A 20,538-nucleotide genomic window follows, 5' to 3' on the forward strand; every position below is an offset into this window, starting at 1 on the left:
CAGGGGACTGAAGTCATGGAATTATTCCGTGGCGAAACCGGAACAGAATGTACTAAATAGTGACTGTAGCCCTGTTTTAGGGTCTGAAACACACAAAGAGGCAGCCAGCTAATCAGCATTTTTTGTAGAAAATGCGCATGTTGATGATTTACATCTGAATTCTATTGTTACCTTCACTTCTCTCAGTGAGTCTGGCTCACGCCTGGTTTTGACTACATGATCAGAGAGGTACAAAAGACTCCTCTCCCAGGTAAGACAGCAGCTTTCTTGAAACCAAGATATCTCACCGTATTTCAGCGGTTCATGACCCACAGATGACGTGTGTCCCGTGCAACTGAGAGAGGACCCAGGAAGCTGCTCCTGGGTATCTTAGTCTCTCCTTTAGTCTGAAATCAGAATTAACTTGAATAAAGTAGGTCAATATTTAAACAATAAAACACTAAACTCACTCGCACAGTTGTTGTGAGCCAGAGCTCTGGAGCCGGGGTGCCTGGGTTCGCCTCCATCACTTACTGGCTGTGTGATCTTGGGCAAATTATTAAAACATTATGCTTCTGCTTTCTCATTTGTAAAATTAAGATATGGTAATCCCCATCCCATGGATCAGGGTGAGGATTGAGTGGGTCAATGTGAAGTGCTTTAAGCGGTATTTAGAGCATTATTGTTGTCATTTTTAGCCCCATGATCACTACTGGCTCCTTACCCTTCCTGGATACCTCATTTTCTATATTCTCTTGGACCTGCTGCTAATCCCAAACCAGCTTTCCATCTAATCCCCCAGCCTGTCCTCATCTAATCCACTTAGTTCTTAGTTGATAATAGTGCTTAGTTCTATTCCCAACTTGTCTTTACTCCTCAAGGATAAGTTATATAACCTTGCATACTCAGGACTGGATTCTTCAGGAGGCAATACGCCCATGATAAAATTTCCAGTGTTCCTTTATTCACTTCTGAAAATATTCTTTTTTTTCAATGGAAAAGAAGTGATATTGTTTTGACGAACACTGAGGAATACTATATTTAAAACTGCCTTGTATGTTCATCATTATCAAGTAGGATTTATCTCAGGGATGCAAGGATGATTCAGTATTTGCAAATCAATGTGATGCACCACATTAACAAACTGAAGAATAAAAATTATATGATTATCTCAATAGATGCAGAAAAGGCTTTTGACAAATTCAATGTCCATTTATGATTAAAAACTCTCAACAGAGTGGGTATAGAGAGAACATACCTCAACATAATAAAGGTCATATATGACAAACTTACAGCTAACATCATGCTCAATGGTGAAAAGCTTTTCCTCTAAGATCAGGAACAAGATAAGGATGCCCACTATGACCACTTTTATTCAACACAGTATTTGAAGTCCTAGGCACAGCAATCAGATAAGAAAAGAAGATCAAAGGTATCCAAATTACAGAGGAAGGAGTAAAACTGTCACTGTTTGCAGATGACATGATCCTATATATAGAAATCCTAAAGACACCACAGAAAACTATTAGAACTCATAAATGAAGTCAGTGAAGTTGCAGGATACAAAATTAATATACAGAAATATATTGCATTTCTATACACTAACAATGAACTATCAGAAAGAGAAATTAAGAAAACAATCCTCTTTACAATTGCATCAAAAAGAATAAAATACCTAGGAATAAATCTAACCAAGGAGCTAAAAGACCTGTACTCAGAAAACTATAAGACACTGATGAAAGAAATTGAAAACAACAGAAACAAATGGAATGATATACTGAATTCATGGACTGGAAGAATTAATATTGTTAAAATGACCATATTACCCAAGACAATCTACAGAGTCAATGAGGTTCCTATCAAAATACCAATGGCATTTTTTCACAGAACTAGAACAAATAATTCTAAAATTTGTATGTAACCACAAAAGACTTCAAAGAGCCAAAATAATCTTGAGAAAGAAGAACAAAGCTGGAGATACCATGCTCCCTGATTTCAAATTCTACTACAAAGCTATAGCAATCAAAACAGTATGGTACTGGCCCCCAAACAGACACATAGACCAATGGAACGGAATAGAAATAAACCCAGAAATAAACCCACACTTATATGGCCAACTAATCTACAACAAAGGAGGCAAGAATATACAATGGGAAAAAAAAAACCTCTTTAATAAATGGTGTTGAGAAAACTGGACAGCTACATGCAAAAGAATCAAACTAGACTACTCTCTCACACCATATACAAAAATAAACTCAAATGGATTAAAGACTTAAATCTAAGACCTGAGGCCATAAAACCCCTAGAAGAAAACATAGGCAATATGATCTTTGACATTGGTCTTAGCAATATTTTTTTGGATCCATCTCCTCAGGCAAGGGAAACAAAAGCAAAAATAAACATGTGGGACTACATCAAACTAAAAATCCTCTGAACAATGAAGGAAACTATCAACAAAAGGAAAAGACAGCCTACTGAGTGGGAGAAGATATCTGCAAGTGATATACCTGATAAGGCATTAGTATCCAAAATATACAAAGAACACATGCAACTCAAGCTCAAAAAAAGCAACAACAAACAAACAACCTGGATAAAAAATGGACAGAGAATATGAGTAGACATTTTTCCAAAGAAGACATACAGATGGCCAACAGGCACATGAAAAAATGCTCAACATCAAACATTATTAGGGAAATGAAAATCAAAACCACAATGCTCACCTCACACCTGAAAGAGTGGCTATTATAAAAAAGAACAAATAACAAGTGCTGATGAGGATGTGGAGAAAAGGGAAGTCTCATGCACTGTTGGTAGAAATGTAAATTGGTGCAGCCAGTATGGAAAGCAGTATGAAGGTCCCTCAAAAAATTAAAGATAGAACTACCATATGATCCAGCAATTCCACTTCTGGAAAAAACACTAATTCAAAACTATATATATATATATATATATATATATATATATACACACATATATAGTTATCAATATATATATACACATATATATGTGTATATATATACAAATATATATATACACATGTGTATATATATACACGTGTATATATATATATATACACATATATAGTTATCAATATATCAATCAATCAAATATTTCTCAGCCATAAAAAATAACAAGATCTTGCCATTTGGGACAACATGGATGGACCTAGAGGGTAGTATGCTAAGTGAAATAAGTCAGATGGAGAAAGACAAATACCACATGATTTCACTTACATGTGGACTCTAAAAAACAAAACAAATGATCAAATATAACAAAACAGAAACAGACTCATAGGTACAGAGAATACACTTGTGGTTGCCAGAGGGGAGAGGGGTTGGGGGATGAGTGGAATAGATGGGGGAGATTAAGAGGTACAAACTTGCAGTTTTGAAATAAATGAGTCACAGGGATGTAATATACAACATAGGAAATATAGTCAATACTACTGTAACAACTTTGTATGGTGACAGATGATAACTAGACTTTTCATGGTGATTATTTTGTAATGTGTACAAATGTGGAATCATTATGTTGTACACCTGAAACTAATACAATATTGTAAAACAATTTTACTTCAATAAAAAAAAAAGAAAGAAAAAGAAGAAATCGTCTTGTCCTCACAGCCCAGGAACAGTGAAAGATGAATCCCTCTTCCACTAGATAGAGCTGATTTGTAATTTCCTCATCTTGATATCTTAATCACCTAACAAAATGCTTGGCACATAGTATGCACTCAATAAATACTTTATTCATTAGTTAGTAAGCAGTTGAGCTATATGTGGTTTGTAAAGAAATCAATATTAATACTGAAAAGACTTAGGTTCCCATTCTTATTTTTGTCACTAGTGAGTTGTGGTGTTGGTCAAGTCATTTTACCCCTGTGGAACTTTTCTTCCTCATCTGTAAAATGAGAATGTCGATTAGGTGTTCTCCTAGTTTCCTTTCAGTTCTGACATTTGACCTGGGTGATACCAAAAGTCAGAGGTTACCAATAGAGCCCACTATATAAACTGGCAATGGAGTAATTTCTTGGAGAGTCATCATGAGAGCTGTAAGTTCACTGGTAGCACCAGCCTAGACCAGTGCTTCTCAACCTTAAATGTGCATACATTACTTGCACATTCTAAACTGTGCAAGTAAAATGAACATTCTGATTCAGTGGGTCTGAAGTGAGACCTGAGATTCTGCATTTCTAATGAGCTTCCAGGGGATGCCAGCGGGGCTGTTTCCTGACCACACTCTGCAAGGGCCAGGGACTATCAGATGCCTGCCTCATTTATGCAGCTTTTGTCTTCCCCAGCTTCCAGAAGTTGGATGTAATTTTGGGCCCCATCTGCAGGACCAGACTCTAGTTAATCACTTAGCCAACAAGTCCCAGAATCCAGAGGACTTCAGAGGGAGGTCCTGGGCATCTGTATGATCTCTAAGTTATAGCACTCCTGACATCCAAGTTGATAACATTGGGCTTTTGCTTTTGTTGAGACTTGATAATTTTCCCAGGAACCCTAGCTCATCTTTCACTACCCTGCTAGGCCTGAGCTTGTCTTGAATGCACAGCCTGTTTCTTTGGGACTCTGAAATAGAGTCTTGCTCTTCTTAGGGATTTAAAGCCCTCCAGAAAAGAGCACTGGCTCCATATTTCTTGTTCCCAGACTGGCTGGACTTCTGAATAAACTTATCTCCAAGGACTATTTCAGCTCTATCCAAGTTTCTGTTTTTACTTTGCCAGATGGAGTCTTCCTTTTCAGTGCTTTGCTTAACCAGACTTCTTGGACTTGATCACGCTTGTCTGCCTACATCTTCTGGGGCCTCTGAAGAACATGCCTTGGGCTGTCCAGCTGCCTTCAACACAACAGCCTTTGAGGTCGTTTGCTTCCCTCCAACTCAACAATGTGCTGAGTTGCTCCAATCCTGATTCATTGTCAACTAGCATTCCTCCATCCTGGTTCTCAGTTTCCTCTCTTGTAAAATGGGGCTAATGATAATACTCGGCCGTTTGGATCCATGGGTTTGGCATCCGTGGATTCAACATCCCGTGAATCAAAAATATTTTTAAAAATCCAGAAAGTTCCAAAAACAAAAATTTGAATTTGCCATGTGCTGGTAACTATCTACATAACATTTACATTGTATTAGGTTTTATAAGTAATTAAGAGATGATTTAAAGTATACAGGAGGATGTGCATAGTTTATATGCAAATACTATGCCATTTTATACAAAGGACTTGAACATCTATGGATTTTGGTATCTGAGGGGGTTCTGAACCAATCCCCTGTGAATACTGAGGGACGACTGTACCTACCTCATAGACGTGCTGTGAAGTTAATGAAGTAGAATACCGGGAACACAGTAAGCTCTACATTGGTGTTCATTATTGCTATTATCTTATGGGTTTCGTGAGCTTCACCCAGTTTTTCCAACATTAAACTCTACACTAAAGGTCTAAGATAATAACTAGATGAATGCTCACATACATGAATATTGAAAGCATCACACAAATTTCAGTGTTGTCTTCTGAAAACATAGACTCGCAGGTCTGAGAAGATCTAGCCCTCCCAAGTCAGCGTTTCCTGATTTGGTAGCTGAGATTTATGGCAGCAACTGAATCTTTTATCATGACCCAATACATACATACTCACTGTCAAAGGGCGAAAAATGTCCCTGAACTAAGATAGGAAAACTGTGTGTTCTGGGGGCTTCCCTGGTGGCGCAGGGGTTAAGAATCCACCTGCCATTGCAGGGGACACAGGTTTGAGCCCTGGTTCAGGAAGATCTCACATGCCGCAGAGCAAAACTAAGCCTGCGCACCACAACTACTGAGCCTACGCTCTAGAGCCCGTGAGCCCACGTGCCACGACTACCGAAGCCCACACACTTAGAGCCTGTGCTCCGCAACAAGAGAAGCCACCCCAATGAGAAGCCTGCGCACCAAAACGAAGAGTAGCTCCCATTCGCCACAACTAGAGAGCCCACACGCAGCAATGAAGACCCAGTGCAGACAAAAATAAATTAATTAATTAAAAAAAAAACTGTGTTCCGTGTCTTTGTGGCTTACGCAAATCACTCAAGCAACCTGTTTAAATCAGAATTCGTTAGTTGGTGCTCCACTTCTAATCTCTGTCTGACACCCGTTCATGCGCCCATGCTAATTGTCAGACATGGCTGTTGATTCATGAAACCTCGTTATTCTAATTATCAGCCACAGATGCAGTCTTAACATTAACTCCCAAGATCATCCTGCCCCAGACTGATAGGGATGTGATATTTCTACAACCTTGTGAAATGAACTTTATACTTTGTTCCTCATTTTTTAAAACTAACTATTTGGGTAAACAATCTGTTTCCCAACAATGTTATCCTTCCATACCCTTTCTGAATGGATATACTCTTTTATCACACCTTGTTGGTTCTCTTGCCAGCAAGTAAAGAAATTCTTCAGGATGCCGAATGTCAATCTAGAAATGTTCTTTTTAACAGTATCTGTCATGAAACAAAAGTTTCAGAAAACAACATTTTCACTTACTGTATGTGATGCATTCTGATATTGCCTTCTTATATTTAATTTCTTTAAAAAGATACTATTCATGACACACTATATTGACTCCATGAACCATGAGTATCCTTGGAACTTTGGTTTGAAAACTACTGCACTAAATTCCCCCAAAGAGACCACAGATTTATTATTTTAAAATGTATATGAAATATCTGGCAAGGATTGGGTATGGAAAGGGTGGGAAGGAGAGTACTTTCAAAATACGAGAAATAGCATTAAATGTTTCTGGGGAGTGATGTGTTCAAGTGTCTCTTTTTTGTATGAGTAGGAGGGATGTATAACCGACCAAGAGTTAGCAAAAGGTTGCCAGCCTAAGGAAGAAGAATGAAGAGGCTATTGGGAGAAGCGTGCTTGAGAGCAAAGAGAGGTGGGCTCTGGAGGTTTCCCCACCTGACACGGTTCATATGAGTCAAGGAGCAGCAGAAGTTACCAGAGCCATAGCTAGAGGGGACAGCGCTCAAGAGGTAGGAAGTACAGGAGCAGACCATGGCAGGAGGCAAAAAACACAGATAAAAAGTACTGAATAGGGTAAAACTATATGGCAAATGTTTTATGGGAAAGAGCCTGAGGCTCTTCTTAGAGACAGCAGTAATCAGAGGAGTGCTATAGTGGAAGGTTCCTCTGCAAAAGGTGGTAGTTAGACCCCCTGTCCCATTTTTAAAAGCTTGACTCTTCAAGACCCTCCTAGAATCGGAATCACTGTTCTACCTCCCAGAGTTCAGGCATTGATACTGAACTGCTCCCAAATACTTGCCCCCTTTCCTGCTCCCCAGTTAGCCCTGTTGCAAATGTCTATACATGTATATGAACATAGATATGGATACAGATATAGAGTTAGATAAAGATAATAAACATTAAAATAAGGAGTTTCGTATGTGATACAAAGTTGTAAACAGCATTTAGAGAGAAAGTAAGTTTTTTCTCCTATTTGCTATGCACTTTAATTTTTGCTGGTTAGGCAGAGTTTACTCTCTCTTCTGCCCATTGTTGGCAGCTTAAGTATGTATAAGGAGATATTGTTGGTAAACTTTAAAAGGTGCTTTAAAATAATGCTTACCAAGTGTATTACATGTGTATTTGAAGTTATTAAACTTTCAAACAGCATAATAATGTGAAAATCGTTTCACATAAGAATAATAAATGACAACTACTGTTTAGGTCGAGGGTTTACACAATTATCTCTAGGGTACCCATGATACAGAAAAGTTAACTAATCTACTGAAGGTTACAAAATTACTAAGTAACAGAGCTGGGATTCAAAACAAGAGTCTGATTTGCTCCAAAAGAAAACCATAAAAGAAAACCATTCGCAGTAAAACTGTGCAAGGACAAAGTCTCAAAAGTGGCTCGTGAAAGAAGTCAGAATATTTTTAAAGCAACAACAATTTGACTCTCAAGAGAACAATTGAAATGAGTAGATGACATTCTGAATGTACTGAAAGAAAATAATTTCCAATCTTTAATTCTTTACTCCATAAAAATTCATTTCACAGATAAATGTAAAACAATGATATTTATCAGGCAAACAAAAATTGAGAGTGTTTGCCTCCAGAAGATGCTCACCACAAGAAATTCCAGAATATGTACTTCAACAGAAAGAAGTGATCCTAAATGGAATGTCTAAAATGCAAGAGGGAGTAGAAAGCAAAGCAAATGATGAATATGTAGAAAATTCTAAAGGAAAATAACTCTTGTATAAAACAATTAAAAATAATATTTTGGTTAAAAAAAGAAAATGTACAATAGTATCATTTAAGTCATTAGAGGAATAAAGATCATTCATTAACTTTTGACTGGGACTTCCCTGGTGGTCCAGTGGCAAAGAATGCAGGGACTTCCCTGGTGGTCCACCTTCCAATGCAGGGACACCGGTTCGATCCCTGGTCAGGGAACTAGGATCCCACATGGCACGGTGCAACTAAACCTGTGCGCCACAACTACTGAGCTCGCGTGCCTCAACTAGAGCCCACGCGCCACAAGCTACAGAGCCCATGTGCTCTGGAGCTCATGTGCCACAAATACAGAGCCCACGTGCTCAGGAGCCCTGGAGCCACAACTAGAGACAGAAAACCCGCATGCCGCAACTAGAGAGAAGGCTGCACACTACAATGAAGAGCCTGCGCACTGCAACAAAAAAAAATCCCACATGCCTCAACGAAGATCCCATGTGCCGCAACTAAGACCTGACACAGCCAAAAATAAATAAATCTTTCAAAAAAAAAAAATGAAAGAAACTTTAGACTTTGATATGTTGTCCTGAGGGTAACCACTAAAAGCACAGCAAAAGAGTGCATAATTTCAAAGTTCAGAGAGGACAAATGAATGAAAAAAGTAATCAATCCCAAAAAAGGGAGAAAGACAGAAAACCTGAGGAAAACAGAAAATCTGAGACAAGTGAAAACACAAAATAATATGGTAGATTTAAAACCAAATATATTATTATTTACATTAAGTGTGAATGGACTAACTTCTCTAGTCAAAATACAATATTGTCAGACTGTATTTTAAAATATCCAAGTGTATACCTTTATTTAAAAATACAATTAAGGGACTTCCCTCGTGGTCCAGTGGTTAAGAATCCACCTTCCAATGTAGGGAACTCGGGTTCGATCCCTGAGAACTAAGATCTCACATGCTGCGAGGCAACTAAGCCCGCACGCCGCAACTACTGAGCCCGTGCACTTTGGAGCCTGCATGCCACAACTAGAGAGAAGCCTGTGCACTGCAATGAAGAGTCTGAGCACCGCAATGAAATATCTCATGTGCCACAACTAAGACTTGGCACAACCAAACAATAAATAAGTATTTTGAAAAAAAAATTAAAACACAAGTACACAAACGGGTTGAAAGCAAAAGGTTAGAAAAAGAAATATTATGAAAGTAACAACCACAAGAAAGTCACTTTCCTCTAGTAATATCAAACAAGGCAGGCTTTATGAGGGAAATATCATTATTATGAAAAGGTCCGAAGTCACTGAATTCACCAAGAAGTCACAATGCTTATTAATCTGCACCTAAGAACAAAGCCTCCAATTAGGTAAAGTGAAATTTGACAGAACTAAAAGAAAGAACAAAACAACAGCAATCTCAGTGAGAGAATTAAATGTTAAAATCTCAGTACAGTTGACTCCTGAGCACACGGGTTTGAACTGCACAGGTCCCACTTTATGAGAATTTTTTCCAATAAATACGTATGATTATACTACACAGTCCATGGCTGACTGAATCCAAAATGTGGATATGGAAAGCCAACTGTAAAGTTACACATAGATTTTCAACTGTGAGGAAGGTCAGCACCCTGACGCCTATGTTGTTCAAGGGTCAACAGTAATTGATTAAAAAAAAATAAATCCCACCGAGGCATGTGGGATCTTTTGTTTTGATTTTCAAAAAAAACTAGAAAAATCACCAAGAATATAGAGTATCTGAACAAGACTATACAAACTAACCTATTGGACATATATCAACACTGCCTCAACAACTGAGGAGAGCACATTCTTTTTAAGAGCAATGGAATATTTACACAATAAACACCTTCCTGGCAAAAAAAAAAGCAAGCTTCAACAAATATCAATCATACAGAGCATTTTTTTTATTACCACAGAACAAAATAATCTACGAATAAACAACAAAAGATAACTAGAAAAGCTTCATATAGTTTGTAACTTAAGAAACATATGTTGAAATGACCCACGAGTCAAAGAAGAAATCACAATGGAAACTTCAAAAGTTATTTTTAACTGAAAGATGATGACAATACTATAATAAAACTTGTGGGATGAAGCCAAAGCAATATTTAGAGAGAAACTGATAGCTTTAAAATGCATAGATTAGAAAAGAAAGAACTAAATATTGAGCTAATATCTATCTCAAGAAGTCAGTAGTTAGGAAAAGAACACACACACACACGAAAAAAACAGTAGAAGATATTTAGGGTTAACGAAATAAAACTAATTAATGAGAAATCTCTGGTGACAATGACCAAGAAAAAAATGCACAAATAAGCAATATAAGGTGTGAAAAGGGATACTTCACTACACATACACCAGATAGCTTAAAAATATGAGAGAAATTTTAAATAAAATGGGGAAATTCCTAGAAAAAGCAACTTAAGCAAAACTGACTCAAGAAGAAATAGAAAATCCCAATGTTCTATAAACAGGGGTGATAGTCAGAATACTTAAAACTTGGTTTGACAAAGGCACTAACCATTAGAACAGATATTAGCCCAGTCAGAACTGATACCAGCTCTGATAACCAGTACATTAGTACTATTGCTTAAAGACTGCCTCTAACTATGGAGAATTACATCACTAGTCTTATATTATCTCACAACAAAAACACAAGGGCTTTATTGATGAGCTCTTAGCAAATATCTGAGGAAAGAGGTTACTCCAAACTTACACAAACTTCACTATAGAACAGAAAAACATGGTTATATTTATCAACACATTTTAAGAGCCTAGCAAAAGCCTCATACAGAAAATATCTGACAAGGATAGCACAAAAAGGAAAAATTATAGTCCAATATTACTCTTGAAAACAGTGGCAAAAATTCAATATGAAACATTAGCAAACTGAATCTAGTAAAATGAATACATCATGACCAATTTGAGTTTATCTCAGGAGCACAAGGCTGATTTAACATTATAAAATCAATTACTATATTAAAAGAGATAAATGATAAAATCCTCTTAATAGATACAGTAAAATATTCATGATAAAACTTCCTATTAAGGTGGCAATAGGAAAAAATTTCCTTAATGTGATAAAGGATAACTACAAAAAAATATTAAACATCATATGTAATGGTGACACATTGGAAAGTTTCTCTTTAAGTTCAGGAAAAAGGAAAATGATCAATATGAACCCAGCTTTCCCAGGATCTCTTAATTATTTCACATTCATTCTGCTGGACAACATAGATTCTAAATTGCTGTATATTTCTGTCTATATGATAAGAGGATCTTCTCTACTCTTTAAGTTATAATGGCTTCATTAAACTTTATATCCAAATGTAAGATTTAGCTTTATAATTATATTACATACCATAGGTTCTGTTTCCTTTGGAGGTTTTTCCAGGGGAGGAATGTACCACTGAAAGCAAAGTTCTTTGTTTAAAGCTTGTGTTGCTACAACTGAGGACACCACATCTCCATACGATGGGCTGGCAAAGAGTTTTAATGATAAGTTGGAGTGTAGAGAACTGTCAGTTGTTCCTAACTAGGGAACAAACAGAAACATCAGCTTAATTGCTGGTAATGAATTTATTCAATATTTAAAACATTCATTCAATTTTCATTCAATATTGACTATTGGAAAACTCGGGGAATCATCTCAGCTTGTTTTATGGATGTAGGTCTTAAAACTGCCCCTGATTACCACAGAGAAGATTCTTTTATAGAAAAAATATATTTCAAAACCCAGTGAACTCAACAAATGTCTTCCACTTTGGTGAATATTCAAGAGTAAAGATCTAGAGGGAAAATGTCCATGCTATCATTTCAGTCTCAAGGTCACCATGTAGTCTAAGAACATCTTCTACTTTCCTTCTTGTTTATTCACTTGTGAAGATACTTAGGGTTTGGTTACAATTTATTATCTATTTTCCAATAGCATTCTTTGCAGTACCATATGCAAAATAAGACAGAGTTTTTGCTCTAAGAGGTTAAAATCCATTACTCTCATTCCCTCTTTAAATGAATGTAGCTGATTTGTAAGTTTAGTCTTGCTGGATCTGGGCCCAGCTCATCTGATGGAACTTGGTCCCTGAATCAGGAGTTTTCAAGAAACATAAATGTGTAGACTGCAATTGGCAACTTCATAAAATATTTACTTAGTTTTTTAAGGTAGCTAAGAAAGTAAAGCATGAATGATATCAACAAAATAAGAGTCTAGCCAGAGAGATAATAATGGTGATAATAATATCTCAACTCTATAAAGGCTTTTCTTCAATGGAGTACAAACTATTTTCAAAATTAATTTCTTGTTATTCCCAAGATTACAGCATGGTAGCTGGAAAGCAGTTCTTCTACTAAACTCTTGACATCTAAGGTGTCTCAAAGGCTTGGTGACCAAAGGGAACATGTCAGTGGCTAGAAAGAAATGCCTGGTGTTTCTATAACACTTTGTACCTTCCATTTCTGAGTCTATTCAAGATACAATAGAAGACTGTCAATGCAAAGTCTTCAAAATAAAAATAAAGAGAGAAATAAATACATTGACCTTTCAAGTTGTCTACTGATAAAAGAAAAAACATGTCTGGACTGAAAGGCAATATCAAAGGTGAAAACTATTTAAAAATGTCTAGAGACTATCATAAAGGGATATGATAAGCCAGAATCCTCATTTATTAGCACTATGATACTAAAAACATGACCAAAATGCATAATAAATAAGATTATTAGGATTAAATAATCATTTAAAAGTGCTTAATAAAGATTAATTCTATGTCAAGCAGTTCACGAAAAAATCAGGTAAATAATTGATTCAGAAAAAACTTCTCACATTTTTTCATATCTGAGCACCTTTCAGAGGTTCTGACTATTTTAGCAAAGAATTCATATTTAATAACTAGCTAAGTGGAGAAAACTAAAAAGCAAATACATTCTATTTCAATATTTATAATGTTTATTAGCATGATGGCCTAATAATAATAAACTATAACAGAAGTCAATATTAAAATAGGGCATTTAATTTTCTATTCATTTTTTTAAAAACGTAATATCTAATTGCTAATGGGATTAATTACATAAGCTAGTTGATGGGCTATACAGAGTACTTTTTTTTAGAAATTTCATGTAATGTCTGAAACATTTATATTAACATATTTCTATAAAAATAATCCAAAGAAAGTTTAGTATTAGTTGTTTTTTGTTGTTCTTGTTTGTTTGTTTATACTGCAGGTTCTTATTAGTCATCAATTTTATACACATCAGTGTATACATGTCAATCCCAATTGCTCAATTCAGCACACCACCATCCCCACCCCACTGCGGTTTTCCCCCCTTGGTGTCCATACGTTTGTTCTCTACAACTCTGTCTCAACTTCTGCCCTGCAAACCAGTTCACCTGTACCATTTTTCTAGGTTCCACATACATGCGTTAATATACGATATTTGGTTTTCTCCTTCGGACTTACTTCACTCTGTGTGACAGTCAAAAGATCCATCCACGTCTCAACAAATGACTCAATTTCATTCCTTTTTATGGCTGAGTAATATCCCATTGTATATATGTACCACCTCTTCTTTATGCCCATCTGTTGATGGGCATTTAGGTTGCTTCCATGACCTGGCTATTGTAAATAGTGCTGCAATGAACATTGGGGTGCATGTGTCTTTTTGAATTATGGTTTTCTCTGGGTATATGCCCAGTAGTGGGATGGCTGGATCATATGGTAATTCTATTTTTAGTTTTTTAAGGAACCCCTACTCTGTTCTCCATAGTAGCTTTATCAATTTACATTCCCACTAACAGTGCAAGAGGGTTCCCTTTTCTCCACATCCTCTCCAGTACTTGCTGTTTGTAGATTTTCTGATGATGCCCATTCTAACTGGTGTGAGGTGATACCTCATTGTAGTTTTGATTTGCATTTCTCTAATAATTAGTGATGCTGAGCAGCTTTTCATGTGCTTCTTGGCCATCTGCATGTCTTCTTTGGAGAAATGTCTATTTAAGTCTTCTGCCCATTTGTGGATTGGGTTGTTTGTTTCTTTAATATTGAGCTGCATGAGCTGTTTATATATTTTGGAGATTAATCCTTTGTCCATTGATTTGTTTGCAAATATTTTCTCCCATTCTGAGGGTTGTCGTTTCATCTTGTTTATGGTTTCCTTTGCTATGCAAAAGCTTTTAAGTTTCATTAGGTCCCATTTGTTTATTTTTGTTTTTATTTCCATTACTCTAGGAGGTGGATCAAAAAAGATTTTGCTGTGATTTATGTCAAAGAGTGTTCTTCCTATGTTTTCCTCTAACAGTTTTATAGTGTCCGGTCTTACATTTAGGTCTCTAATCCATTTTGAGTTTATTTTTGTTTATGGTGTTAGGGAGTGTTCTAATTTCGTTCTTTTACATGTAGCTGCCCAGTTTTCCCAGCACCACTTATTGAAGAGACTTTCTTTTTTCCATTGTATATCTTTGCCTCCTTTGTCATAGATTAGTTGACCATAGGTGTGTGGGTTTATCTCTGGGCTTTCTATCTTGTTCCATTGATCTATGTTTCTGTTTTTGTGCCAGTACCATATTGTCTTGATTACTGTAGCTTTGTAGTATAGTCTGAAGTCAGGGAGTCTGATTCCTCCAGCTCCGTTTTTTTCCCTCAAGGCTGCTTTGGCTATTCGGGGTCTTTTGTGTCTCCATACAAAATTTAAGATTATTTGTTCTAGTTATGTAAAAAATGCCATTGGTAATTTGATAGGGATTGCATTGAATCTGTAGATTGCTTTGGGTAGTATAGTCATTTTCACAATATTGATTCTTCTAATCCAAGAACATGGTATATCTCTCCATCTGGTTGTATCATCTTTAATTTCTTTCATCAGCATCTTATAGTTTTCTGCATACAGGTCTTTTGTCTCCCTAGGTAAGTTTATTCCTAGGTATATTATTCTTTTTGTTGCAATGGTAAATGGGAGTGTTTCCATAATTTCTCTTTCAGATTTTTCATCATTAATGTATAGGAATGCCAGAGATTTCTGTGCATTAATTTTGTATCCTGCAACTTTACCATATTCATTGATAAGCTCTAGTAGTTTTCCAGTGGCATTTTTAGGATTCTCTATGTATAGTATCATGTCATCTGCAAACAGTGACAGTTTTACTTCTTCTTTTCCAATTTGAATTCCTCTTGTGTCTTTTTCTTCTCTGATTGCCACATCTAGGACTTCCAAAACTATGTTGAATAATAGTGGTGAGACTGGACATCCTTGTCTTGTTCCTGATCTTAGAGGAAATGCTTTCAGTTTTTCACCATTGAGAATGTTTGCTGTGGGTTTCTCATATATGGCCTTTATTATGTTGAGGTAGGTTCCCTCTATGCCCACTTTCTGGAGAGTTTTTATCATAAATGGGTGTTTAATTTTGTCAAAAGTTTTTTCTGCATCTGTTGAGATGACCATATGGTTTTTATTCTTCAATTTGTTAATATGGTGTATCACATTGATTGATTTGCATATATTGAAGAATCCTTGCATCCCTGGGATAAACCCCACTTGATCATGGTGTATGATCCTTTTAATATGTTGTTGGATTCTGTTTGCTAGTATTTTGTTGATGATTTTTGCATCTATATTCATCAGTGATATTGGTCTGTAATTTTTTTTTTTGTAGTATCTTTGTCTGGTTTTGGTATCAGGGTGATGGTGGCCTCATAGAATGAGTTTGGTAGTGTTCCTTCCTCTGCAATTTTTTGGAAGAGTTTGAGAAGGATGGGTGTTAGCTCTTCTCTAAATGTTTGATAGAATGCACCTGTGAAGCCATCTGGTCCTAGACTTTTCTTTGTTGGAAGATTTTTAATCACAGTTTCAATTTCTTTACTTGTGATTTGTCTGTTCACATTTTCTGTTTATTCCTGATTCAGTATTGGAAGGTTATACCTTTCTAAGAATTTGTCCATTTCTTCCAGGTTGTTCATTTTATTGGCATAGAATTGCTTGTAGTAGTCTCTTAGGATGCTTTCTATTTCTGCGGTGTCTGTTGTAACTTCTCCTTTTTCATTTCTAATTTTATTGATTTGAGTCCTCTCCCTCTTTTTCTTGATGACTCTGGCTAGTGGTTTATCAATTTTGTTTATCTTCTCAAAGAACCAGCTTTTAGTTTTATTGATCTTTGCTATTGTTTTCTTTGTTTCTATTTCATTTATTTCTGCTCTGATCTTTATGATTTCTTTCCTTCTGCTAACTTTGGGTTTTGTTTGTTTTTCTTTCTCTAGTTCCTTTAGGTGTAAGGTTAGATTGTTTGCTTGAGATTTTTCTTGTTTCTTGAGGTAGGCTTGTATAGCTATAAACTTCCCTCTTAGAACTGCTTTTGCTGCATCTCATAGGTTTTGGATATCAGTTTTTCATTGTCATTTGTCTCTAGGTATTTTTTGATTTCCTCTTTGATTTCTTCAGTGATTTCTTGCTTATTTAGTAACGTATTGTTTAGTCTCCATGTGTTTGTGTTTTTTACGTTTTTTTCCCTGTAATTGATTTCTAATCTCATAGTGTTGTGGTCAGAAAAGATGCTTGATATGATTTCAATTTTTTAAAATTTACTGAGGCTTGATTTGTGACTCAAGATGTGATCTATCCTGGAGAACGTTCCATGCGCACTTGAGAAGAAAGTGTAATCTGCTGTTTTTGGATGGAATGTCCTATAAATATTTTTTATATTTATATTATGAATTTTCTATTCACTTTAAAAAATGTAATATCTAATTGCTTAATGGGATTAATTACATAAGCTAGTTGATGGGCTATACACTGAGTACTTTTTATATGTTTGATTTATTGTTTGAAAGGAATGAAACAACAGACCTACCAGAAGCACTCTTGTTTGCCACATCCTATAACCAACAAATCACTTTGCACTAATCAAATATTTGACCTTACGCAGTCTGTCACGGTCTAAACATGAATAACTCAGCCCTGTGCAGCATTTTAATCATGTCCTTTTTGGTTTTGGGAATTTTTAATGTAATTTGTTTAGCACTTTTGTTTTTCCATCACAAAGCTTCAATAGACTTGACAACATACAGCTTCACAAAGCTGATGAGCATGACATGTAGCAATGATGGTTCTGGAAAGGCATCTACTTCTTTGTGGGGGAAAAGCAGGTTGTATCAAAGTATGCAAAGAGTTTGACTGAAATAGCCTCCTGAGTGATTAAAGGCTCAAAAATGTTATTATAAAAATCAGCCAAGCTTGGAGGTTATTTTTTTTTTTTAATCCAAAGGCTTTATGCTCATTTTCTGTCTACCCCAGTGAAACAAACACATGATTAGGTGGCTTGCACCTGTCAGGCAAGTGACAGTGATCTCCAGAGCTGATTATCCTGGGAGAGTGTTACACTAATTATATCCCTCCCCCCCAAAAAAAAGAGCAGGTGAAACAACTCTTTGATAATATTGCTACCATTCGAAATATCACATGTATCGATATTTACACTGTATTCAAGGTTGTACGTTTGGAGCTTCATCCTTAGGAACTGGATAATGATAGGCTACCCTTAATACTGAAATATTCAAGCAAAGCTCCTTTCAGAACAGTATTTACGAAATCACACATATTAGCTTCCCAACTCTTATAACATATTCACAAGAATACATCCATTGAAACTATAGTTCTCAACCTTCCCATTCTCTCTCCCCTACTCCAAAACACCTGAAGTGTCTGGGACATGTGGCAGTAAACCTCAAGGTAGTCTCAGTTCCGAGGACGGGTGAACCAGACTCTGGTGTTAGATGGAAACGATGTGACCCCGCTCCACAGTTTCCTGCACTGTGGAGGGCCAGACATCAATGATACATTCCTGGCCTTTCTACCTCCTCTCACTCCTCTCCCTCAAGAGAATTACTTGATTGGTGAATTTGAGAAAAATAATTTTGAATATGCATTATTCTGCTCTCTCTGCTTCGGAGCATACTGTTTGTAGGTAGTGAACAGTCTCTGCTCCTTCATGCAACAGATTTTAAAGGGTTTCTGTCCCCACAGATTTTAAGTAGGCCTGTAACGATCCCTCTCCCTGCCAAAACCCCCAAGCCTGGATTGGTAGAACTGTAAACTTTGCTAATCACGACTAGGGAGACCATTTACCAGTAAATACAAACCATATCCTACAATATCAACTTTGTGATTCATAAAGTTGGATATTTATTAATTTCCACCATGGCTTACTTTTTTATTTCTCAAAGATTTAGAATCTGGGGCAGGAAATGGAGATGCTGAGTATTGGCCATCCCAATACCCCAGAATCCAGAAAGTAATTTGAAAAATCTTCCTATGTGGATTCCAATACACTGCCCTGGGGCCAACTCCATAACCCCAATTGAGGATCACTTCTTTAACTGAATTCTTAAATATTCCTTAGTAGGTCTTTCCACTACTTTTTAAAATCACAGTTTATTCAGTCACCCTACTCTCTTGTTCCAAAGGATGATTTAAAAAAAAAAAATTTTATTATCATTTACCCCAAACATAAGGTTACTATACTCCAGTAGGATAAAATGAGAAAAGGTTCCCATTTGGAACAAGCCACATTTTCAGGTCACTTCTCTCGGATAGTTGAAAACAGAAACATGAACGTGTCTGGTATGGGCAAGTCTATAATTATAAAAATTAAAGTACTGTATGGTGAAGTCCAAAGTCAAGACAATTCAAAATGAATGTTTTTTTCTATTTTAGAAAGAATTCTATGCAAATGACTTGATTTATTCATTTCACAAATACATACTGAAAACTTACATTATGTCCTCTTAAATTTTCTAGTATAATCTCAAACTCTTGTTATCTCAGAGCTGAACATACCAGCCTTCTCCACAAACATTCTCACCCTCTCGCCTCCACTGTATCTGCTAATGGTGTTATCATGCTCTAATGATCACAGAGGTTCCAAATGATGAAATAAACATTGATCATTCTCTTGTCTTCAATTTCCATCTACACAGGGTCACTAAGCTGTTTTGTTTTGTTTTGTTTTGAATTTTACTGAAGCCATATCTTTTACATACATCTCTTCCTTTCCATTCCTATGGTCATAAGTTTGGTTACTCCATCAGCTCTTTCTTGGATAACTGCCTTTCGTTTATACTTTGCCAATCAGCCCTACACGCTATTGACAGTAGAAATAACATTTTAATTTTCATATTCTTTCTGCTGTTAACCCTGCCATTTTCTCTTTAAAAGCATCCCTGAAGTGCTGCAATTTTCCTTTGTGCTATAACTCTACCCATCTCTCTCTGCTATCACACCAGAGCTATGCACAGTGACTATGCCTTATCCATTCCTGCTTCCTCTACCAGCTAAAAGTATCTGGCATATTGTTAGTATTCAACATATGCTTGTTGAATATAACAAATTTGAAACAAATCTCTATTTTTACTAAAACTCTGTACTTTTTCTGTGTCTTCCAATTCATCCATTTTGATAGTTTATTTTAAAACTACTATTATTCAAGACCCCAGTAGCTTAAAAAAAAAACATCATTCATACTCCTCTTTTTATGTCTCTTCAATAGGTAACTTAAAAGAAGTTTCCATATTACATATTTTGGGAAAGCCCATCCAATTTAATAACACTTGCGCCCCTCAAAAAAAAACAAACCTTCAAGCTTTTAACTTTACTTAAAAAACCTTCCCTTTACTATTTATCACAATCATGATTGCAAAGAATACACAGAATGAATTTTTTTTTTATTACATGTGTAAAACAAAGGTACAGAAATTGGGCATAGATTTAGAAACTCAGTCTAGTTTTCTTATAGGGTGATTATATTGAAATTTGTATAACTTCTTGGCAAAATGACTCCCTGAGAGATACTGTTATGTGTAGGAATATAGAAAATTCTGAGACATTTTGAAGATTTATGAGAGTAGCAGAACAGGACATAAGAAAACAGAAAATCCAGGATGTCTGGTTGGCCTTTCTCTGGTAAAACAGAAACAAGCCTTCCCAGGAACTCTGAGGGAACTAGAAACCTTTGTGCCAGCATTGAGGTTAATGTGCTTCTTTCGGAAATATAAGGATGATTCTAAGAAGTCTTACAGAAACATATAACGTTTTGAAACATTACCTTGCTTGATGAGTCATATAAGAATTTTTCTGGAAAAGATGGATTTTCTATGACTTGAAATAGTTCTTTTGGAAATTCATCAATACAGGAAGAAGAATATAGCTGTAAGAATCTTTTAAGGAAAAAATGCATTTCTTTTTGGCGCAAAATCAATCCAGAGTTGAAAAGAGAAGTGAGAAGTGTGTCATCTGGCAAAGACATTCCAGATCCTGGCTTCAGAGATGCTTAAAGAAAA

General features: G+C 36.1%; 1 protein-coding gene across 2 annotated transcripts in view; it reads right to left on the reverse strand.

The window, feature by feature from the left end:
- The window catches only part of CFAP54 (cilia and flagella associated protein 54), a 297,839-nt gene that overhangs the window by 36,762 nt on the left and 240,539 nt on the right, over positions 1–20,538 (reverse strand). For both annotated transcript variants that reach the window (XM_065887671.1, XM_065887669.1), the window contains 2 exons: positions 20,304–20,527; positions 11,583–11,756 (listed from right to left, as the gene is read on the reverse strand). In XM_065887671.1, the coding sequence (XP_065743743.1) occupies positions 11,583–11,756; positions 20,304–20,527 (398 nt within the window). The remainder of the gene's footprint in view (positions 1–11,582; positions 11,757–20,303; positions 20,528–20,538) is intronic.

The sequence above is a fragment of the Phocoena phocoena genome, chromosome 11 (genome assembly GCF_963924675.1).
Source record: "Phocoena phocoena chromosome 11, mPhoPho1.1, whole genome shotgun sequence".
NCBI lineage: Eukaryota > Metazoa > Chordata > Mammalia > Artiodactyla > Phocoenidae > Phocoena > Phocoena phocoena.